The sequence below is a fragment of the Lissotriton helveticus genome, chromosome 1_1, assembly GCF_964261635.1.
Source record: "Lissotriton helveticus chromosome 1_1, aLisHel1.1, whole genome shotgun sequence".
In the NCBI taxonomy this organism is placed as follows: domain Eukaryota; kingdom Metazoa; phylum Chordata; class Amphibia; order Caudata; family Salamandridae; genus Lissotriton; species Lissotriton helveticus.
The window spans coordinates 116,956,862-116,981,988 of record NC_136057.1 but is presented as its reverse complement, the minus strand read 5'-3'; the positions used below and the strand labels follow the sequence as shown (position 1 = coordinate 116,981,988).

At 46.4% G+C, this 25,127-nt stretch overlaps 1 protein-coding gene across 1 annotated transcript in view; it reads left to right on the top strand.

Moving 5' to 3' along the window:
• LOC144768070 (uncharacterized) overlaps positions 1-22,893 on the top strand; it is a 39,641-nt gene extending 16,748 nt beyond the window's left edge. The window contains exon 3 of the mRNA XM_078651456.1: positions 21,887-22,893. Within this exon, the coding sequence (XP_078507582.1) occupies positions 21,887-22,806 (920 nt within the window). The 3' untranslated portion in view covers positions 22,807-22,893. The remainder of the gene's footprint in view (positions 1-21,886) is intronic.
• The last annotated feature ends 2,234 nt before the right edge of the window (positions 22,894-25,127 follow it).

Genomic DNA, 25,127 nt, shown 5'->3' with positions numbered 1-25,127 from the left:
TTCATCATTGATGAGATCACTTTTGGTATATTTGAAAGTAGGCTGTGGCTTTAAGCCCATTCAAAAGAAAATCTGTGAAAAAGGCCAAAGTAGCTGTTGCCAATTCATTAAAAATCTGGATTTCTGGCCCAAGTTAAGTAGTTGTGACACAGTGTTCTAGAGACATTTTATAAGCTGTGCATATTTATTTGTAGAACTTAACTGACGATTTTCAGGCATTACAGATTATTGAATAATATAAAATGTAGGGGTGTCCCACTTAGAGGTGTTTTATCTCATTCTAGTGCTGTAGGCATGACTCTAAGGTTGCAGCTGTGATGCCGATCTCCAGAACGTGTGCAGTGTATTTGACTAATCTTCTTAGCATTGAGCCCATGGAGCCCTACAGAAGCAAACGTATACTTGTCAACCTCTGGACTTAAAATCTGGATCAATCCGAAGTCTTTAAGTTGATAACTCAATAGGACAGTGTCAGAATGTCTGTATGGTGTCATCAATATTGTCAGTTGTGATGTAATATATGAGGTCATAAGCAGTTCATGGCGGGGGCTCAAGTTCTAGTTTGGGTTATAGTTGGTAAATATTAGTGTTTTGGTTATTTAACATTAGTTTATGTAGCATTTCAACACCTAACTATAATGTTACTTTTAACCTTAAGTCAAACGGGACTTAAGTTATTAGTGATACGAAAACACTCTTCCTATGAACTCTGACGTAACTATAACTACTGCCACTGCGCTGTGTGTGTGCAGACTCGTAACTCGTATTTACTCAACTCCCCACAGAAGAGGTCCAAGCCAGTACTCCTGGATTCCTAATTAGGTCGAGACCTGCCAATGCGCAAGCATTGCAGCTCGACATATAGAGGTGGATCAGGAAAGCTGACCAAGGGTCTTTGGCAGGCGGATTACGCAGAGTGCATGTGCCCATGCACAAGCTTGCCATTTGCTCCCCGAGCCGCCTCGCATCATCGCATCAGACCTGCCACAGCAATGCCGAGAGCTTCAGATCTCAAAGGAATGCTCTCCCCTACCCCCCTTTGCGCAATGCCACTCCGAAGACTTTTTTTTTTTACACCCCATATGCTCGAGCCTTGGCATCAGCCCCCTGCTCCAGACTTCAAAGGGATCCGCTCCCCCGCCCCCTGCTTCACACTTCAAAGGAATACGCCCCCAGCCCCCGCAATGGCGAGAGCATTTCCCGGCCGCTTTTAATTTCATTTCGCGGCCGCTTTTAATTTCATTTTGCGGACGCTTTTTTCACTAAGAGAGTTTACGAGTGCCATAGTTGTTTCTTTAAAACTCTCTTATGTGAGCACTCAGTACCAGCGGATGGGAGGTAAGCATGCCGTCCCACCACCCATTGCCAAATACCCTTAGTAACTACCCGCGTCCGACACTAAATGCCTCACCTGGTTTTTTTACTGCAGAGTGGTCAAAGTGGAGCCACACTTTGGTTTTATTGGTGTTGTAGGTGAATTTCTTTGTGAATGCTGCTGTGATAATAAAGAAAGACGAGCCTAATCCTCAATGTGTCCTTCATAGAACTTAAAAGTGTCCTGGAAAGCTAGGACATCCCCTACAATAATACAGCGACTCATTGAGAGTCATGGAGCAGGGCTCGGTAATAGAGGTACAGGCATGCTTGGAGAAATAGGTTCCGAAATACAGAGGTCAGCTCGTGGAGACTGCTTGCTTGCTGCAGTTCTGACCCAAGAGTGTCTGTTTTGCATAAAGAATCGCTAGTTTTGCAAAAACTCTCATGGTGACCGGTTTCCTCGGTTTGGTTTTGTCATGCCTACAGGGATCTCGATTAATCGGACTGCTTGTTTGTCTGTGTTCCGCACTGTTGTCGAATCCTGTCATGCGCCGGGTTTATCGTTTCTCTTAGGCATGGCTACAAATTTCAAATTGCGTACCCTATCCTGATTTGTTCTTAAATTCTATAATTTCCAGGTGTAAAGGTTTTGAAACGGGCCGTGTTTTGCACTGCGTATTTGAGGTGCTGTTGTTGCGCCCACCCCGCACAGGCCACTGACATGTCATGTTATGGTCCTGAAAACGCACATTTGTGTGGACAAAGGCCACGGCAGGCAACAAGCACGGCTGTAATAACAGCGGTGGCCTCGTTTGCCTGACCCTGCTACGGCCATCTCCCTTACCGATGAAAGGTATGTTATACATCACTTTTAAATTGTAGGGCCTAAAACGACTTTCTTTTTCAGCTTTTGACAGATGCTGTCATTGATATTTTCCATTTGTAAGAGACGAAAAACAAGACCGCTAAATCATTTCAGCAGAGAAAAACCAGATACTGTGACAACTTTAGGAACGGATTATGAACGTATTTTCTGTGCAAAGTGAAGAACATGCCCTTCCATCCCAGCGAAGCCCTTCCATCCCCTCTCTCACCACTCTCCACTCTGTCCCCTCCCACCACTCTCACCACTCTCCCCTCTCACCACTCTCCTCTCACCACTATCCCCTCTCACCACTCTCCCCTCTCTCCCCTCCTCTCTCCCCTCTACCCTCTCTCCTCCTCACTCCCTTCCCTCTCCCCTCTCTTCTCCTCTCTAGCTCGCCCCTCTCCTCACTCTCCCCTCTTCTCACTATCCCCCTCTCCTCACTATCCTCACTCCCCCCACTCTCTCCTCTCTCACCACTCTATCCTCTCTCATCACTCCCCCCTCTCACCACTCTCCCCTCCCTCTCTCACCTCCCTCTCACTTCAATCTCCCCTCTCCTCACTATCCTCACTCTCCCCACTCTCTCCTCTCTCACCACTCTCTCCTCTCTTACCACTCTTCCCTCTCCTCACTCTCCACTCCCTCTCTCACCTCCCTCTCTCCACACTCTCCCCTCTCACAACTCTCCCCTCTAACCACTCTCCCCTCCCTCCACTCTCCCCTCTCCCCACTATCCTCACTCCCCCTCTCTCTCCTCTCTCACCACTCTATCCTCTCTCATCACTCTCCTCCCTCACCCCTCTCACCACTCCCCCCTTTCACCACTCTCCTCTCTCTCCTCAGTATTCTCCTCTCTACCTCCCCCCTCTCTCCTCACTCTCCCCTCTTTCTCCTCTACCCTCCCTCTCTACCCTCCCCTCTCTCCCCTCCCCTATTCCCTCTCTCCTCACTCTCCCCTCCTCACTCCCCCTCTCCCCTCGCTCTCTCCAGTCCCTCTATCCTCACTCTCCCCTCACTCTTCCCTCTCCCCTCTTTTCACTCTCCCCTCTCCTCACTCTCCCCTCTCCTCACTCTCCCCTCTCCTCACTATCCCTTCTCCTCACCCTCCCCTCTCCTCACTCTCCAATCCCTCTCTCCCCTCCCTCTCTTTCCCATCTCTCCTCACTCCCCTCTCTCCTCACTCCCCTCTCTCCTCACTCCCATCTCTCACCACTCTACCCTCCCTCTCTCACCTCCCTCTCACTTCAATCTCCCCTCTCCTCACTATCCTCACTCTCCCCACTCTCTCCTCTCACACCACTCTCTCCTCTCTCACCACTCTCTCCTCTCTTACCACTCTTCCCTCTCCTCACTCTCCACTCGCTCGCTCACCTCCCTCTCTCCTCACTCTCCCCTCTCACAACTCTCCCCTCTAACCACTCTCCCCTCCCTCTCTCCCCTCTCCTCACTCTCCTCTCTTCTCCCTCTCCCCTCTTCTCTACCTCTCCCCTCTCCTCACTATCCTCCCTACCCCTCTCTCTCCTCTCCCACCACTCTATCCTCTCTCATCACTCTCCTCCCTCACCACTCACCCCTCTCACAACTCTCCCTTTCACCACTCTCCTCTCTCTCCTCAGTATTCTCCTCTCTACCTCCCCCCCTCTCTCCTCCCTCTCCCCTCTTTCTCCTCTACCCTCCCCTCTCTCCCCTCCCCTCTCTCCCCTCCCCTCTTCCCTCTCTCCTCACTCCCCCTCTCCCCTCCCTCTCGCCAGTCCCTCTATCCTCACTCTCCCCTCTCTCCTCACTCTTCCCTCTCCCCTCTTTTCACTCTCCCCTCTTTTCACTCTCCCCTCTCCTCACTCGCCCTTCTCCTCACTCTCCCCTCTCCTCACTCTCCAATCCCTCTCTCCCCTCCCTCTCTTTCCCATCTCTCCTCACTCCCCTCTCTCCCCTCCATCTCCCCTCTCCCCACTTTATCTATCTATTGCTCTCACTCTATCCATCGCCCTCACTCTATCGCATCACCACAGCATCACTCAGGGCCACCACAGCATCACTATGCGCAACCACAGCATCACTGAACGCCACAGCATCACTAGTCGCCACCACAACATCAATCAGCGCCACCACAGTATCAATCTGTGCAACCATTCAACAACTGGTTCAAATATGTCCTCTAAATGTTTCAAGCTTTATTACAAATGTCACAAAAAGATGTTAATATTTCACTTCTGTTCTTGGATTTTCGTCACAATAAAATACACTGAACATAATCTTCATAGGTTATTTACAAAAGTTTAAGCTATTTCCATTATAAATTACAATAACTTTTATTTAAGTATTAATTAATAAAAAAAATTAAAAGCCATTGTTATTTGTAATATCAATCCATGTAAGTCACGTAGATACAACACATATTGCATTACAAATGCTATAGGTGTCACATTTGCAAAAATTATAACTATTGGCATTGTAAATGACAAAGCTATTATTTTCGCTATTTTTAAAACCAACACATAAATAAAAAAAATTGTCATTTACAATACCAATAGCTCAAACTTTCCTAATGCGAGACCTATTGCATTGCAAATGCTTGTTTTTGTTAAGCAAGTGTCGTAGTGATGCGTTGTGGCTTAACAACAAGCCTTTGTCTACCTCAAGTGAAGTGCCCTAATCTCCATAGATCTGCATCTATTGGTCCGCGATAGACAATCAATACTCATTGCCTGCTCCTTTTCACATCCTCAATCACAATCATTTTTAGGATGCATTTGTTTTGTGCACCAATGCACCGTACTAAAAACAGGTTCATTATAATCCTCTTTGTTCATTCCTACAGTGTTTAGAGCTTTACAATCATTTTCATGGTATTCGGCATCAGCTTTGGTTCTGTCATTAGTTAACATAGAAATGGGACTTAAACTCGACCCGTCACAAATGTAGAATTAAATTATCGTTTCTATAGCATGCAGCAATTTGTTACTACTATGTAAATGCATGTGGGTTCATCAGATTATGTCATTCTTTTGTGGTGGATCATAATGAGTCCAAGGAATAGAGCCTGGCCCTTAGCAGCTTAGCAAACTAGAGGGGAGGGGGTGAAATGAGAACTATGGCAGGCAAGTATCACAATTTATTATTCGATGCTCTGTTCCATTGCAGAAGAGTAGAACCCTATCTATGAATATATCGCTTGGGACTCGACAGTGAGGGTATAATTATACAATGCAAGTCATTGCGGTAATACCAGAGGGAGAACCCCAGTGCGCATATGATTTCCTACAATCACATATTGGCCCACGTGTACACAGCATTCATACTGGATCAGATCCTCTGATATATTCAGTTTCACAGACCCAGTGGGCTCTATTCCCAAAAGCAGGCATTGCTCAATTAATTAGGAGTTTGTATAGTGCAGCTCTTCACCCCTGAGGGTCTTAAGGCGCTGAGCGGAGGGGGGGGGGCTTCTGATCCTCAGGGCGTGGAGGTTCCGTTGAAAAGCCGGATCCTGAAGTCCTTCCTGAATTGGAGCAGCGACAGGGATTGCCTGAGGTAGGAGAAGGTGGGTACATGTAATGTGAGGCTGTGTTTCAGGTATACTGGTCCTATGACGTGGAGAGCTTTGTAGGCATGTGTGAGGAGTTTGAAGGGGATACTCTTGATGATTGGTAGCTAGTGGCGTTGTCTGAGGTGCTGATATGTGGCTGCAGCAGGGGATGTCTAGGACCAGTCTGGCTGTGGCGTTTTGGACGTTCTGTAGTTTCGTGAGCTGTTTCTAAGTGACGCCTACGTACAGTGCGTTGCCGTAGTCAAATCTGATGGTGATGAGTGCATGTGTGACCGTCTTTTTAGGTTCTGTGGGGATCCATCTGAATTTCTTTTGAAGCAGGATTAGGATACAACGTTGTTTTGGTGGTTCTTTGTGAGCGAGGAATCAAGTATGATGCCGAGGTTGTGTGCATAGTCTGTAGGGGTGGGAGGGGTTCCTAGGGCGACGGACCACCAGGAGTCTTCCCAGGCTGAGGGGGCGGGTCACAGGATGAGTACTTCGGTCTTGTCTGAGTTGAGCTTGAGGCAGCTGTCTTTCATCCAGGTAGCAACGACCTTCGTTCCGCTATGAAAGTTGAATCAGGCGGCTGTAGATTCGTTGGTGAGGGAGAGGATCAGCTGGATTGGTTGTTGGCTTAGGAGACGATGTTGAGTCTGTGGTTTCTGACGATGGCCGTGAAGGGGGGCCATGTAGACGTTGAAGAGGGTGGGGCTCAGGGAGGAGCCCTGGGGCATTCCACGGCTGATATTTGTAGGTTCTGAGAGGAACAGGATAGTCTGACACTCTGTGTTCGGCCGGTCAGGAAGGAGTGGATCCAGTCCAGTGCCTTGTCGTTGATACCGGACTGTTCCCATTGGGCGCAGGGTCAAGACTAATTTGCATATGGCTGGGTCCAAACTGAAATGGCATGGTGAGCAAAAAACTATGGATTTAGGCCCAGATCTCTGAACTGGGGTGAATGTATGACATTGTTCTGCATTCTGTCCATCAATTGTTCTTTCTGCATTTGTCGTGGATACCAGCGTCCTGGAATCTTGTGATTAGGTGCGGTAGTAAATGTTGTCGAAGGTGGCCGAGAGGTCCAGTAGGATGAGGGTGGCGGTTTCGCCCCTGTCGAGGAGGGAGCGGATGTCGTCGATGGCGGCGAGGAGTCCAGTCTTGGTGCTATAATTGCTTTGGAAGCCGGATTGGGAGTTGTTCAAGACATAGTTCGCTTCAATGAACTTGGAGAGTTGGGCATTGATGGACTTTTCAATGACCTTGGCAAGGTGGGGACTAGGGAGATAGGTCTGAGGTACTTGAGGTCTGTCTGGTCGGCAGACGGCTTCTTCAGCAGGGGTTGATCTTGGCGTGTTTTCAGGCGGCAGGGAAGGTGGCAGTTTTGATGGAGCAGCTGATGATGCTGCGGCTGCTCAATGTAAGATGTGGTACGGGAAAAGATCCGGTGGGGCTCTGAAGTGGATGCTCTTTATGGTCTTGAGTGTGTCATCTGTGGTGAGTGGAGTCCAGTTGAGCATGAATATGTTGGGGTAAGGCCTTGTTGTGTGCGGTGGTGGCAGGCGTTGTAGCAGGGTCTTGAGTGTCAAAGCTGTCGTAGATCTGCCTGATCTCGTGGTCGAAGAATGTGTTGAGTTTGTTGCAGTGGTCTTAGGGAGGGTGAGACGTCTGTGGTCTCGCTGTTGGGCCTAGCGAACTCCTTGACGATGGCAAAGACTTCTGTGCTGTTGTGTGCATAGGCGTTGATTCTGTCTTTGATGGCCGTTTTTTGGTGGTTTTAAGGAGAACGTGGTGTGCTTTCACAGCGGTTTTGAAGGTTGCTTGGGTTTCTGGGATTTTGTTGTTCCTCTATCTCTTCTTGAGTTGTCTGCTGGTACGTTTGGACTTGTGGAGGGCTGAAGTGAACCAGATGGCTTTCTTGAAGTTTTGCCTGCCTGGTGTCTTCTTGAGGGGTGCTGGTGTGTCGGCTCAGTTGGAGATCAATTGGTGACGGTTGTGTGCTGCAGTGTTGGCGTCTGCTGGTGGTGTGGTCATGCTGAGAAAGTTGACGAGAAGTTCTTCGGTGGCCTTGTTCCAGCTACATCAGATGGGGCAGAGTGGGGGGAGGGTGGTGGTGAACGGTGCGAATGGCTACGTGCACACAGTGCAGGTTGGTCCAGAGGAGTTCGGTGGTGTGGCTGTATGTGATGATCCCGCTGACGGAGAAGACGAGGACTAGAGTGTGTCTGGTTGTATGTGTCGATGTGGTGACTAGCTGCTTGAGTCCGATATTGGCGAGGTTCTCCAGTCAGGAGTCGGTGTTTTGGTCACTGGGGTTGTCCAAATGGAAGTTGAGGTCTCCGAATAGGATGTAATCGGTGAATGCTAGAGCCTGGGGTGCGATGAGGTCTACGATGGCGTCATTGAAGGGTGGGGGTCCTGTAAATTAGGGAGCCACGGAGGGTGGTGTTGGGGTTGCTCTGGATCTGGAATGGGAAGTGTTCCATGGTAGTCGTTGAGTCATTTGAGTAAGTGGTCAGTTGGTGGGTGTTCTTGAGGATGATGGCTTTGCCTTCTCCTGGTCGGTCGACGCTGTATTTGCTGGTGCTTTTGTAGCCGCAGGGGATCGCGGTGGTATCACTGATTGTAAGTCCAACTTCTTGCGCCTTCTTGGTGGGCATTATCCATCTAGTATGATTGTGAGGTATACCCCCCTTACCCTAAATAGAGTACTGAGAAATGTAAAGAAATTCTTTATTTTTAATCTTGCAAGGAAATGGTGGCTTTTTTTAACATGTGTTCCAGAGAGTGTCAGTAGTGGGAAAGTGTGCAGATTCGACATCAGTAAGCATCCTATGTGCCCGTGTAATTCCTCATCTTTATTCAGGCCCTTTACTTCCTCGATACCCAGCTCTGTATTATATCTTAAATCGATTCTTTTCAATTACTTCTCTTGATCACCTCCTCTGATATAAGGCCAAAGAAACCAAGCGCGTCTACAATGCTATCATGGCATTTTACAAAATCTCCAGACACTGGTGAATTTAAGTCCGCCTGTTTGATGCCTCTCATGTGCTCCATCACTTGCTAATGGGGAAAATCAAGTTGGCCACATATTGTTTTCTGTGTGTGCATTCTTTCACGTATATATACACAGAAATCTGTGCTACAGGTTATGAATTGATTGCTTTTCCTTCCTGTTATGTAGAATAACCTCCTTTATTTTGACACCAGATTTGCAAGCCATACATTTCCCTCATTTTCTGAAACCTTTTAGGTTAGATGGCCCCTTTCTTTCATTGGACTATCTATATAGCTATGGGCTTGTTTGTCCTTTAAGGATAGGGCTTTACGATACGTGAAGGAGGGATGTGAGGTAATATCGTGTCCAATCACCTGATCAGCTTTTGATATTTTCCTATGTTTAGAATTTGTCTTGCTGCTGTGTACCTCGTATTGTTTGTAGTGATGAACCTTACGGTAATATCAGGTCTCTCCTTTGGTGTCTCTGATTTAAAAGTAGTTTATTCATGTTCTGGGTTCTCGCTTGGTTGCCGGCCGTGTACTTTTTTCTTCCTTCTCATACACTTCTTGGCTATCACAGTTTCTACGGGTCCGTAGCATTTCACCATAGGGGATACTTTCTATGTAGGCTTGTGACCATATATGCTTCTCTAGCTCAGTATGGATAGCCAGGTCATTTATAGATTTATTTCTGATCTAATGAGTGAATTTTAGGTTGAGATCAGTTTTTGTCTGTCTCTGGATTAATCTTTTAGAAATGTCTCTACTTCCGTCCCATAGCAGGGAAAGGTCATCTATATCCCCGATCCAAATCAGCGTATGGTTTGTCATGTTTTCATTTTGTGATGTCCAGACCACCTGTTATGTGCCCAGGCTAGGCCCATGTAGCGAAGTGGCTCATTTCATACATTGTCCTATTATTTACAGTAACATTTCTGCTGTGACCTTTTGCACATATTTGCATGCACGACAATGTTGGATTCGTTTCTCTGAAACTACTTTCTTTACACATCTAGCTTCGCACAGCATTATCACGATGCCTCGAACACCATGTACAAGGCCTCTTGACGCACTATGTACAAATGTCATCTCTATCTTCATTCACGGGGTGACAGGGCTATCTACATATCTATAACATTGTCTAATCTATACGTACATCACAAAGATGCTTTCTATTATAAATAATGAGCATCCCAATAGATTAGTAGAGGAGGCGCTACAGCTGACACCGAGGGTATGTGCAGGCTGAGACTTCACTATGCAGCGGGCTGGCATCTCTGTGAGGGGAGTTCAGTTTGTAACCAATTCGTGGCCTGCATTCTCTCTTGTCATGTCCCTTAGTGGGGATTCTTGGCTTCACACCCACACACTCTAGGTACACGCAGAGTAGGGAGTGCATAGTGGGAGTCCGCCTGATTACTGCCTTGTTTATATGCCTGCATATATACACTGTTTTAGCATCATGATAGAACTATATCTACTATTTACGTGCTTGTAATCACTGTCAGCTGCTTCGATCTACTGATTATTGCAGCTTATGTATTCTATACAAGAATAACGTTGGTTCAATAAATATACTGAAAACGTCCCTCTGTGTATTCTCTGTATATTTCTATGAGAGCAAGTAAGCTTGAGTGACTGAGCAAAGGGTTCAGTTCTGTTTCTAAGATGCCAGAAACCATTCGCATCCTGGTAAGGTTAGGGAGTCTTATGGTGGCACTGTGAGCTCGCTGGTCTCTAGGCCAACTCATCCTGCGGAGGTGCCCGGAGCCAGTCTAGGCACCTCATCCAAAGTTTATGTTGTCCAACAAACGCGCAGGTCCTACGGATTAGTGGGAACTACATGACACACCTGTTCCTTCCACCAGACCACAAATATATTTGCATAGCTGGAAAAACAGGCTTATTATATCAGCAGAGGCCCGAAATAGCGAGACCGCAGTTAACACCAATTATTTCTGCCCTGAGGAAGCCCGCAACGGGCGAAACGCGTTGGCTGTTCTTGGCTGTTTCGTTGGTCATCTTATATTGAGAATACTGGCTGTTTACTTTTATCATCGTGTCAAAAAGACTCATTAAAACAGGACTTTTTTTCACATCATTGAAGGACATTTGTTGTATTTTGTTGCTTTGTTACATTCCATTCATTATTCTCTTTATTGCCTCTCCATTTGCTTGTTCTGTATTTAATTGTCAAATATGATTGTCTCCTGTGTATATCTTTTGTGGAAAATTCTCTCTATCTATACAATATGATGGGAGTCTCTCCACAAGAATCAGCATTAAATGGTTTTAGTTTATTGCTGTGCTTTCCAGTGAGCTATTATTGGAGGGCACTATACGCCCCCCTTGTTCTTGCATACATTTGTTAGAAGGTAAAACCATGGTACAGTAGAGGGTAGTGTTTTACACAAATGAAAATTTTGCCATTCCCATTTCACAACAATCTGTATTTAATAATTATTGAAAAGCCTTTTGTTCATAATTGCAAACAATCATTTAAACCACATTCTTGCCCCTTATCGTATGACATTGGTACTTATGTTGTCATTACGTAATGTGTTAATGGCCTCCCTTTGTCCGTTACTCAAGTTGGATCTGATTCTTCCCTTCTTGCCTTGACTGGTGAACAATTTATTTGAACAAGTCTTTGGCGACCGAGTCACTAAAGCCATCCAGATTATCATGAGGCAAGGAGGAGTTATATGTAGCTTGCTTTTTGAAATGCGTTAGGCTTCCCTGATCTATCTGTGCCCTCTTTCCAAGCAACGCTTCCCGCTCTTTCGTTGCACATATATTTCCATCATCCAGACCAGCCAATGTCATGAAGTATCAGCGTCTCTTGAACACAAGTCATGTTTTCTGTATTGGGCCCCCTATTCTCATGTTCATTGGCTTGGGTCTGATTTTATGTTGATATCTTAGAAATGGAAATATGTCAATTCCACATGAACTGTAATCTAAGTCCCTACTGGGGCAAAAATATAAGCCAAGGTTCTGGATATTTACTTCATCCATTGTCAGTTAATGTTGTGATGAGTTAATAATCATATCTCGCCTTGCTCTATCACCATTCTCTTCCTATGGGGTGAGTTATCTTTTTGTCTTCCATTTGCTCTTTCCTGTCTTTCTCTTCCTCTGTTTGTGGCTCTTGCTTTTGATTTTCCTTTTTTATAATATTCCATTGTCCGTCCTTGTCTCAGTCACCCGTACTCAGCGAAACAAGTGGCAAGTAGTTTTTTTTTCTAGGTAGTTGCTAACAGTCGTCTGAGTCACCTTCTCAGCTTGATTCCCCCGTCAGAAGTTCATGTCGTCTGTGTGTCAATGGAATTTTGACTGCTCTCCTTACTTATTCGTATCATCTTACAAAGTTTAAGACTCTTCCAGTACAGTAGTCTTGCTTTTTCCTTTAGAATTTCCTCTTTTGTAGCTATTACCTCTTTTTAGGTTTCGACCTGGCGAGGGGCAAAGCCCCTCCCAGATCGAAAACTATTGTCTGCAGTAGGGATGTTCGGACCGCCTCTGTTTCCAATTGGCTAGCTCCATAAATGGAGACTAGCCATTGGGAGACAGGCTGTCAATCGCGCTTTCTCTTGAAAACGCGATTCGGGGGCGTTTCTGGTGCTTTTTTTAAGCCCCGCCCCTTTGTCCCGGGCCGCGCTGCGATTGGCTGCCGGCCCGGGAGACCCCCGTGACGTCATTCCCGGGCCGCGCTGTGATTGGCTGACGTCACGGGGGTGTCCCGGGGCGGCAGCCAATCACAGCGCGGCCCGGGACCTGACTTGTTTACAATTGGGTTAAAAAGTACTAGAAATGTCGGAAAGCAAAGGACGAAGCTGCATTGGTCAATCCTAGATCTGGGACCCTCGACTTTTTTCTTTATAAAACAATAAATAATTAAATAATCTACCCTCCGCCCTTTGATGCCCCAGCTCTAAGCACAGTGACGCGTTCAGTTCCGCCCCGGGCTGGAGCAGGTGTGTGTTTTGCACGGCACAACCCTCTCGCGCCAGCACTGCGCACGCCCACCCCACCTTGCGATGCTACATCTCTGGGCTCTGTGATATGTGCCCAGGGCGCCACCCCTCAAAGGCTGGAAGCTGCTGGTGAGAGGGAGCGGTCTCCGCTCTCTGACCTACACACCCAGGAGCTGTTCATTGAGCCCCCGCGCGCCCGTCTGCACAAAGGTCTTGACCTCTGGCCACCTAATCCCGTTTAACCTTGCTTGTCAATTAACAAATGACGGTCAATTGATGCATGTGACGTTGGTAAATGCAGGTCTCCGTGTAGGTCAACGTCAGTAAATTATAGGGGAGTTGGGAGCGCTGAAAAATGATTAGGGGATGTTCATTGAAATTTGATTCCCCGGTTCTCCCCCGTGTGCCCTGTTACAAGACAGGATCCAGATGAGGCTTCACGTGACCCCTGACCCCTTCGTGCTTAAGTTAATCTTCAGAAGTAGGCTCGGGATCTGCGGCATGTGTCCATCTGCGTCTATGAGGGGTGGGGGAGGGGCGCAGCATGCCTCGGTATCTGGGAGATGTGATGTAAGCAGTCCGGGCACCTATCAACCTCTCCCAGTACCCAGCATGCACTTCTCCGTCTGTACTTTGTATACACTGCTCTGTGTTTTCAGTAGAGTCTCGGCCAATTCTGTTATGGGCGATGGACCGTTTTTTTTTTTAGAATTTATGCTTATTTCTAAGAAATAAATATTTTGTCCTAAGAGATAAAGGAGGTAAAGAGAGTAAAAGAAAACTGCCCAGGATCAAGGTGTTTGGTCGAGTGTGGGATCTGCGGCATGTGTCCATCTGCGTCTATGAGGGGTGGAGGAGGGGCGCAGCATGCCTCGGAATCTGGGAGATGTGATGTAAGCAGTCCGGGCACCTATCAACCTCTCCCAGTACCCAGCATGCACTTCTCCGTCTGTACTTTGTATACACTGCTCTGTGTTTTCAGTAGAGTCTCGGCCACTTTACTTCTGTTATGGGCGATGGACCGTTTTTTTTTTTTTTTTAGAATTTATGCTTATTTCTAAGAAATAAATATTTTGTCCTAAGAGATAAAGGAGGTAAAGAGAGTAAAAGAAAACTGCCCAGGATCAAGGTGTTTGGTCGAGTGTGGCACTGAGGATTGTTTTTTCCATTTCCAGGTTGCACTGTTGAGAAAATTGTCACTGGATAATATCACATGCAGTGGAACTAGGTAGGGTTACCAGGTGAATACCTGTCACTGTCTGAGGACACACAACATTCCAGGTCTGAGATATGTATGTATGCAGATGGTTTATCTATAGTGTGAACCTGGCAAAAAGGCAACTGAGCGCTGCACATGGTCAAAGGCAAGTAATAGGAGATGGAGCTGAGCTGTGAACAGTAATTGCATTGTTATGTAGTTTTCTTTAAAAGGTGTGCCTTCAACTCTTTCCTAAATTGGAGCAGTGCTGGGGCGGTCCTGATGGATGAGGGGATGTTGTTCCAGATTCTGCTTTCAAAGATGGAAAAGACCTGTTGTTATACTGATGTCGCTTCCTCATATATCACTGGTCCCAGCCCGATATATGGGGATGGGACAGTATAATACGTGTCTTTCTCACTGCTATCCCATAGGCAGGACAATAGAAAGGACAGATAAAGTGAGGGCAGATGTAAGCGTCAGCAGTGATCATAGCTCGTCAAGTACCTTGTTTTCTTTCTTTTCACCCAACTAGGTCACTTTGGAACAGAGTTCAACCTGCCTTCTAGGTCCTGAAGAAAGCCAACTCGCACCTTTTTGAGGCACTATTGGGTTAAAACATGTTGACCATATAGGGTTAATTATTCCCCTTGTTTTTTATATACTTTTTAGGGTACAATAATAAAGGACAGTTGGCCAACCTATCAGATATTTTTAACAGTACTCTGCACCTCGGTACCCACTCATCAGGCATCAGCCTGTCCCCTTTATTTTATATTTACACCACACCCACTTGGCCCCTTTTCTGTAGTCAAGTCAAGTCAGGATATTTGTATTGTGCACATATCACGTCCAAAGAGTCTCATGGCGCATGCAGACGGTTCTGACAGAAAGGTAAGCAGCTGAGATTAGCAGAAAAGCCATTTCTTAAGTTTTTCGGAAACTAGTGTGTTCATGCCTCAGTGCGCAGACTGAGAGGCATTTTATTCCAAAGGGATGGTGCCAAAAAGGCAAAAGCGCGACCTCCATTCCTGGCAGTTTGAATTCTCAATGGAGTGAGTAGTGACTCAGTGCTTGATCTCAGCTGCCTCCTTGGCATGTGCCATGTGAGTTTCTGGGTCCAATATTTTGGACCCCTTCCATACATATGTTGATGTACCATACATAATGTTTTAAACGTGATCCGTTTTTTAGGTTTCGCCTGGCCGAAGGCTGCGCTCTGTGCCGCTTTTCGGCGCAGGCGAAATCTTATGTTACAACAGAGTGGGCTTGGGATTACGCCCTCTGTTCCATTGGCTAGCTCCATAAATGGAGGCTAGCCATTGGAACAGAGATCTGTCTGTCATGGCCGGACCAGATTCGTAGGCGTTCCCGAGATTTTTTCACTCCTCCGCCTCTGCGATGTCGTCATCGCCGCGGTGGGCGGAGTTTTTTTTTTTTTTTATGGGTTTGTTTTTGTCATTCCATGCCGACCACGGCCGCCGGAGGAAGTACAGGTGAGTGCTTTGTTTTTCTTGCCTACCCGCCCCCCCCCCACCCCCTGTCCTTGAGCTCGTTCCCGCCCCCCTCCCGCTGTCCGTGTCCCACTTGTAAATGCTTGTTATTTTATTTTAACTATTTTTAGTTGGTTCGGCCGCTGCAGGATTCAGTCCTCTTTCTTTGTCCCTGCTTTTGCAGGGCGTTCTGATTTGATGTGAGTAGAGAGCCGCCCCACGTATTTATCCACGTGCGTGCGCTCAGTAACTGTTGGACACGATCGGACGGCATGACGTGGAGCCAGTGAGGAATTGCTGGCTGATTTGTTTCAGCGCGCACAGAGTAAGTGTTCGTTAGCTCAGTGTGTACTCAGGGTGGTCAACAGTACTTTGGGGGGTGTGTAAGCGAGGTGATTGTTTTTACCCCCGTGATTGGGCACGTTTTTCAAGGACTGTTCTGTATTCACAGGCTTCCGTTGACTTCTTGGATCACTGCCATAGACGTAAACTATTGCCCGAGGCTACTTTGATTAGTGGAAGTACCGACCTAGAGAGAGGGAGGTAGGCGTAGATGTATCATTTATTTATTATTACTTTTCGAAGCAAGGTCTATATGGAATGAGATATCTAAAGGACAAAAGTAAAACTTTAACTTGGGGAGGAAGAGATGTCACTAAACGGAGAAAAGTTGTATGTCACTGGATGCAGTCAAGATGTGTCCACATTTTAGACACTGCAAGAAATCGAGCGCTATGTTGATGTTTTTCTTTCCGTCGTTGTGCTGCTCATTGTCAGTGTTGCTCCCTCCTGTTGTCTGTACTGCTGCTTCCCTCCCACCCTCCCGTGGTCCATGCTGCTGCTTCCCTCATTCCTTCTTTCCCTCCCACCCTCCCGTTGTCCATGCTGCAGCTTCCCACCTCCCACCCTTCCGTTGGCCATGTTGCAGCTTCCCCCTCCCACCCTCCCGTTGTCCATGCTGCAGCTTCCCCCTCCCACCACCCTGTTGTCCATGCTGCAGCTTCCCACCTCCCACCCTTCCGTTGGCCATGTTGCAGCTTCCCCCTCCCACCACCCTGTTGTCCATGCTGCAGCTTCCCTCCTCCCACCCTCCCGTTGTCCATGCTACTGCTTAGCGTCCCTCCCACCCTTCCGTTGTCCATGCTGATGCTTCCCTCCCTTACACCCTACTGTAGTCCATGCTGCTGCTTAAATCTCTCCACCCTCCTGTTGTCTATACTGCTGCTTCCCTCCCTCCAACCTGCCTGTTGTCCATGCTGCTGCTTTCCTCCCACCCTCCTGTTGTCCATGCTGCTTCTGTCCCTCGAGTTTTCCTTGCTGCTGCTTCCCTCCCTTCAGTTGTCTATGCTGCTTTCCTCCCTCACACCCTCCAGTTGTTCATGCTGCTGCTTCCCTCCCTCATACACTCAAGTTGTCCATGCTGCTGAAAGCATACTTCCCCGCCCCCATCCCGCTGTCCGTGTGCCCGTTCCCGCCCCCCCTCCCGCTGTCCGTGTGCCTGTTCCCGCCCCCCCTCCTGCTGTCTGTGTCTCCTGGATGTGCAGTGGATTGCAGTTCACAGCACTTGCCTGGCTCAGTGTACTGTAGTGATGACTGTGTATGGTGGGTGACAGCTGGCTGTGTAATTGGACTATAGGTGACAGCTGAACTGTGGACGGCGGGTAAGTGTGCTGCTTATGACGATTGATTGTGCACTGTTGGAAACTGGTTGGGAACAGTTACTGTAGGCAACTCCTAGTCGTACATTTTACAGGTGACAGCTGGCTGTGCAGTGTTCTAGGAGTGACAGCTGATTGTGCACCATTAGTGACATCTGTCTGCACAGTGGCTGTCATCCAGCTGTGCATACTATGATATGGGTGACACATGGATGTACACAAAGTAAAGTAACAACTGCTTGCATTGTACAGTGCATAGCAGGTTCCTGTGCAAAAATAGTAACAACTGGTTGTGCACTGCGTAGAAAAGTTAGCAAGAGCCGGCTGTAGTTTGCTGTAAGTCACACCTGGATTTGCGTGTATCATGTATGACAATTGGATTTGGACAGTTTGCGACAGATAGCGAGCAGTTTACTGTATGTGATTGCATTCTGTTTTGTACTCTAGGTTGATGTGCGTAATGGCCCGTGGCTGTAAGCTGAGTGCTCAGTATGACACAGATGTCAGCGTGATCAGAAAAGTATTGTGGTCGGCAGCTAGGTTTTTGTTTTCCAGCTGGTGGAGCTGATTTTCCACTGTGTATCGTGGGTGACGGGCCTGGGCATGCAGTGTGTTTTGGTATAAAGCTTCATGCGTAGGGTATGGTCGTTGAACCGCACATCATAGGCTACATAGGTGGGTGCTTGCAGTGTATTTTGGTGACATAGGTCTGCTCAGTATAGGTCACATAGCAGAGTGCTTACAATATGTGAACGAGCTAGGTTGAATATATATGTACAAAATAAGCATGCATTCTTTACAGTGTGCAGCTGCCTGCAAATGTGTACTCATTACAGAGCGTTGGTGCACAGTCCTCAACCTATTTTCTGTACTGTGTGTGTTGGGGCTCTGTGTGTGGCTAGCTTTTTTTGTAGGTGGCTCTGTGTGTGGGTGGCTCTGTGTGTGAGTGGCTCTGTGTGTGTGTGTGGGTGGCTCTCTGTGTGTGTGTGCGTGTGGGTGCAAATGCAATAGGTCTCGCATTTGCAAGAGATTAAGCTATTGGCATTGTAAATGACAATTCCATTTATTTATCTGTTTTCAAAACCAACACATAAATAAAAAAATTGTCATTTACAATGCCAATAGCTCTAACTTTTACAAAGGCGAAACCGTTGCATTGTAAATGCTTGTTTATCACTTGTTCATCATTCTTGTTGTCCTTAAGTTCACCTCTTATTTTCAAGTGCAACAAATGCGAGGTTGGAGAACTCCATCGGACTGCAGACTTAAAACTGTAACAAAAAAAACAAGTTAGCAGGCCTTTTCCATCTATGTACTCATCATGATCTGGAACAACATCCCTGTATCCATCAGGACCGCCCGACATTGCTCCCGTTTAAGAAAGAGTTGAGGACTCCCTTCTTTAAAAATAATGTATGCTCATCTTTGGCCCTAGCTTTAGGCTAGGTATGCAGTATAGAAATACCATATAGATACATACATAAAGAAGCTGGCCTAGCCTACACTAACGTTTGAATACTTTTGAAAAACTCTTGGGAAAATGTTCATGGGAGAGTTGAGAATGGTTATCCCACCAGAGCACCCCTGGCATCCAGTTAAGATTTTAATGTTGTCAAGAGTAACAAGTCCACCTTTTAAGCCACTACATCACTGCAAGCCTTAATTTAGATAGTTGTCTACCTAGTAGCAGTCACTTCCTCAAAAAGTTAGCAAACGACACGCCCCATAAGTAGATGAACAGTTCCTGCAAGTTTACAAAGACAAAGTTAAATATGCATCCAGTGTTAAACATGCACTCATGCTCTACATTATCAGAATTGAAAATGTATGAAAAATAAGACCGTTTTTTGCACCGGCACAATTTGGCATATGGTTTTCTACTTGTGCGGAGACTAGGGGTGGGCGGAATTTGCGTAGTCGTGTTACACAAAGCTAAGCGAAAAAATCTTCGCGAGCACGCAGAATTCTGCGAACACGCGGAATTGCTTCTTCCGCCCGTTCACAATGCCTTTTTCCTGTTCGTGAACGCTGTTTGCGTGCTCGGGCTCGGGGGGGAAATATCTCGCGAACTGTGGAAAAGTAAATTTTGCCATGTTATATGTGCCTACGTGTTCCTCATCTTATGTTATATGTGCATGATCGATATGCATATGTATCCCCCATGATCGATTAAAGACGCAATTATAGTTGTGCCCAACTCTAGTATGCCAGTTTCCAGTTCTCGTGAAAACAACGAGTATTAGGCCTATGTAAATCTATGTTGCCACGTTTTACAGTGTGCACGTTAATTCAGTAAATGTCAAAAGGGCCCGGACACCAGATTCAAGCTCATGTCTCCTGAACCCTCTCCGAGGAGCGATACAGCCCCCACCTGTATCCCTGACCCTTCACTTACTTCCTGCCTCACAGTGCCCGGCCCGGCCTGGCTCTGCCTGCCTGTCTGCCAAGAGTATGTTATGCTTCTAGTTATCAGTCCAGCCCTCTTTCTCTGCATTCCTAAGCTACTGAATCGCATCAACAGTTTCAGCCATAGTCTAGCCTTTCTGTCTCCATGTAAGAGAAATACTGTATTAATATTCATAGAATATTCCTCGCACACGCAATACATGTAGAATTATGCATGCACCAGTCTTAGTGTCAAGTAGCCTTTACCCTGATAACTTTTGGATTCTATCAACATGTACTTCAAACACCAGATACCAGATATGCCTTAGGTACATGTCGCCCTGACTCCGCAGACTTTAGTCTCCTCTTCTAGCGCAGAAGTCATAGCCCCCAGTTCTCCCTAGTAACACGTCATTGCCCGTTTGCGCGCACCACTTGGTTAGAGGTCCCAGCTGCTCAAGTAGCCCCCTCCATGTTTCTACCCCATTCATGACACTTCTGTGACGTTCATATCACATGTCTATGTATACGCCCTGTACACGCCTCTTGTTACACCTACTTTATGCCTTATCTTTCGCGTCTGTTACGAGAAACGCCTACTGCTACGCCTACTGTATTGAATGCTATTGTAAATGAAATGTATATATATCATGTACTGTTAATGTGATGTTAGCGCTTTTTGCCCATTCCTGCCCCCGGCAGCTGCCATCCGTCATCCATGCAGGCTGTCCTGTTCCTGTCCCTTATGCCTTATTAAAGCCTGTAAAGACTCTCGATACCTCGAATCCTGACTCTTATTTATTGAGCTATCTGTTTATATGAGTATCCTGAAAAATAGAACCGGTAATTAATTATTTATTTACCACAGAACACACATTTTGAAAGCGTGAACAAGCAAAAATTCAGAGAACCCGCGGATCGTGGAAGTTTTGGCAATTCCATGTTCTCCGCGGAACGCGAAATTACCCAAATTCCACAAATTCTGCAAGCGGAACTGAATTTACCGCCCAGGCCTAGCGGAGACACCACATAGAAATACCACAGGCTGAGTCCACGTGTGAAAAGATGCAACCATGGCTTTTCTACCCAACATACCTCTAGTAGATATTAGTAAAGCAGAAAGATGTGGTTCTGTGCATCCTTTCGAGGAAGAGGTGTGGCGCCGCGGCCAGGGCGACTGACGCTGGAATCTGGGGACCACGGTTCGATCCCCGGCTCCGGCGGCAGGTTAGCCCAGCACTATGTGACTCTGGGCAATAGCTCGCTTAATCTTCCCGACGGCCCCCAGTGCCTAGAGACCCTTACGGGTGATTGTGCGCTTTACAAATGTGGATTTTACTTTACTTTACTTTCATAAAATATTTCTCTGGTGAAATCAATGCAAGGAAGAAGCCCAGAAGTGCTTAATTGTTCTAAGCATATTAGTAACTCAATTAGCAATTCTTTCCTTTCAATCAATCAATCAATCAGCGGTTTATAGAGCGCGCTACTCACCCGCGAGGGTCTTAAGGCGCAGGGGGGGGGGTGGGGGTGGGTGGGGGGGGGGGGGCGCTCCAGGTCAGTCGAAAAGCCAGGTCTTGAGGTCCTTCCTGAGCATGTGGAGGGTTGGGGAGCGTCTGATGTTGACCGGGAGCTCGTTCCAGAATTTGACTGCGATGTAGGAGAAGGTTCTCCCACCAGTTCTGTTTCTGCGGATGCGGGGGACCTCTGCCAGGGCGAGGTCAGTGGAGCAGAGGTTCCTCTTGGGTACGTGGAAACATACTCGGTCGTTGAGGTATGTGGGTCCGATGTTGTTGAGGGGTTTGTAGGCATGGGTGAGGAGTTTGAAGGTGATCCTCTTCTCGACGGGGAGCCAGTGGAGGCTTCATAGGTGTTGGGTCATAGGTTTGTGGCGTGGTGTCCCTAGAATGAGCCTGGCTGCGGCGCTCTGGACCTTACTGATTTTTTTAAGTTATTGCACAACCTGTGATGTGCCACAGCTTGCTGCAAATGGAAAATGTTACTCACTTAAAATACTATCAGTTTGTCATGTTGCAGGCTCACATGCATCACTCACTTGCTGTATGGTTGGAAAGTGTATAGGTTGCTCAGATTAAGCAGTTTATTTTTTTGATTTTACACATATAAGCAGTTGTACTCCGATGGAGAAAAGAACACAATGATTTTATTTGGAGTCTGCGCGCTGATGCATTATGCCTTTCTGGTATGGGATTACGAGTCGTTCTCCAGATCAAAACTCAATCTTTAAATTATTTTTTTTTTAGTAGTCAGAACCCTACCCATGAGAGATCACCACATGTGAACTGTAGAACTACAAGCAGCAAATGATTGTTTACAGGTAGTAACATTTTCCTTCCTTCCTTCCTAGATATTACTGTCCACCTTTCTCATATTATAACTGTGCTTTTCTTTCAAGAAATATTTTCCATGTATAATTTTCAGTGTTCATTTCATTCTGCAGCACAGCAGTCGCAGACAGAAAGTATGAATGGGAAAGAGAAACGTAAAGCTTCTGGAGGAACGAAGATCTTTGCTTATAAAATGAATGAACGAAAACACCAAGGAATACAGAGGAGGGAGAATTTTAACAATAAAACACTACTTGCAAGGCAGAAAAGAATACGCACCGGCCTAAGAGCTTATGCCTGTGCTGAGTGTAAGACGACATTTACTGGAAAGACGCGTCTTTTACTGCACAAACAAACACACACAGATCGGTATCCCTACACTGAGCATGAAATGAGATTTGCTGATAAGGCAACACATGAAAAAACTCACAAAAGAGAGCGGCCCTTTCACTGCAATATCTGTCAGAAAAGTTTTACTCAGAAGGGAAATCTTCTACAACATCAAAGCGTACACACAGGAGAGAAGCCTTATCACTGCACTGTGTGTTCCAAACCCTTTTCTCGGAAGGCAACCCTTGTACTACATCAAAGAACTCACACAGGAGAGAAGCCTTATCACTGCACTGTGTGTTCCAAACCCTTTTCTCGGAAGGCACACCTTGTACTGCATCGGAGAACACACACCGGAGAGAGGCCTTATCACTGCACTGTGTGTTCCAAGAGGTTTTCTCAGAAGGCAAACCTTGTACTCCATCAAAGAACTCACACAGGAGAGAGGCCTTATCACTGCACTGTGTGTTCCAAGAGGTTTTCTCGAAAGGCGACCCTTGTACGCCATCAAAACATACACACAGGAGAGCGGCCTTATCACTGCACTGTGTGTTCCAAGGGGTTTACTCTTAAGGCAGCCCTTGTACGCCATCAAAGCATACACTCAGGCCAGAAGCTTTATCACTGCACTGTGTGTAGCAAGAGCTTTGATCTTAAGGCAAGCCTTGTACACCATCAAAGAACACACAGGCGACGGCCATGACGCTGCACTGGGTATGGAAACTGCTGTAAACAAAAGGTGGTGCTCCGCAACATCAAGTAACACATATAAGATGGAAGCCTCCTCGAAGCACTGCCAAAAAACCTTCATTTAAAAAAAGAAATCTGATCTTTCACATCATCTAAGAATCTACAGCTGAAGTTAGATCTCCTATGACATCTAACAATCCGTCTGAGCTGAGATCCTCCCTTTCCTCTGAATGTCAGAAGAGCTTTGAGTTAAAGGACAAACTCTAACGTTTGAAGCGTCTCCAAACAGAATGTAGGTTCTTCAACGTCACTAACGTCACTTCACCAAGCAACGAACTTCACAGAGGCTGCTTCACTGCGAATTAAACCTGTCAGACTCTCATGAAATGTGTGCAGTGTTGAGGACATGTTACCAAGTGTGGATCATAAACTATCCTGATAGACATAACTTCTGGAATTCAACAAAAAATTATTGAAAGACCTGAGCACATGGGAAAAAGAAACTAGGAGAAGAAATAGGAATCAAAAACCACTTGAGGACAAAAAATATAAACTCCTTTCATCACTAAAGCAGGAACATCTACTCCCTATCAGTATCTTCCGACCGGCTGTGTAAATATTCTGTACAACCCATCCAGGCTGAGAGATCAAAAGAGGATTCATGGCAGACCAGATTCTAACAACTTACAAAGGTGGCACCAACCATATCATTCTGCAGTTTCAACTGCCGAGACCGTGACACATTTCACAATGTTTTGAGATGGTTTATTCTGGTGAGAATTTTCTTTTTTTTTGATAATCAATTTTATTATCATTTTGAAAAGAAAAAAAAAAGACCGCATACATCTTACACAGTAAAGCCAATTCCATCTCCAACAGACAGTAAAAAAAACACTGTGTGGGTAGGAGTATTTATGCAAGCCACCCAAGCTGCAAAGCATCACCCCGTTACATGGGGCAGCCAAAGCTGGCAATTTAAAACAGTAGGTTCAGCCATTTGGCACCTCGTGGGACAACCATGTTCCTCCTGGGTCACGCACCAATCCACTCCCTGGTGCCACTTTCGCAGGGTAGGGGGGTTGGGCTGGGCCCAGGCCGCTGCAATATCTCATTTAGCCACAGCGACCGCAGTTCCCAGAAAATGTTTGTCCGCTCTAGCGCCGTCCAAACCTTCAAATACACCCAGGAGAAGACGTAAGGGATCGTGTGGAACCTGGCGACCCAAGGTCTGTGTGAGCTCAGATTCCACCTCGGACCAAAAGGGGTAAAGGCCTGGGCAAAGCCAGACCATATGGTAGAAGTCGGCTGGAGTTTGGTCGCTATTTTGGTGAGAATTAAATACCCAAAAACTAACGTTCACATACATTACAAAACAAAGCAGATTGGCTGGTGAAGATACTGTAAGGAGTATTTCATCGCATGCTGTGATGTGTTTTGTGAGGTCAGTTGTGTCCTGTTCTAGTGTGAGGGGTGAGATGATTAACAACTAGACAAAGGACACTGCTGCAGTGAGCTGTTTGCCAAGAATGTCTTATTTTACGTAATAAAACTTTGCTAATAAACCAATCTGCCTGCCTGTTCCATGTGGTGATGAGACAGGAGATACTTCAAACTCATCAGGGCGTTCAGAGTGTCTGTTTTCTATCTTGGTGATTAGTTTGTCCCCGAAGAGGGTGGGGAGGAACTTATGCCCCCCTGCAGCCTTCCCACCACCAGCCCTTCAGATGTGAGGCATTCCAGGGTGTAGTTCGCGCCGTCACTGTGTTTATTAGAGTTGTGCAAGCGTTACAAGTACAATTTGCACTGTTGATGTTTCAGAAGACAATTTTTGATGTTTAATAGTGTAATTGCTTTGGGAACACCTTTGTCTCTTGGACCTTTTCCTTCACTGAGCGTATTGATTGGCTTAAAATAGTCCGATTACTCTGGACCCTGTGCCATCTGTGAGCGCACAAGGCGTGCCTCTAAACTATTATCCATCAAACTATACCATAGCAACATCTTGTCAGAGAAGAAAGCTTACTTTGCTAAAAGAATTGAGGCTGCCGTAGATACCAGCAAATAAATGTTCCTCATTGTCAAGGAATTTACCTCACCGAGCGCAGTTCTGCCTACACATTCTCAGTCTGAACCTTGGGTCTTTCAACTCGCAAATTTTTTTGCTACCAAAATTAAGTCTATTCAAGACTCTTTGCCCCCTATTAGCTCGATGACTCGGTCAGACACTAGTGTCCGTCTGTCCATGTCCCAGCCCCATGATGGTCCTATTTTTCCTACTTTTCCTCCTCTCTCTTCTTTTACCTCACTTGACCTTCTTATTAAATTAAAATCTGG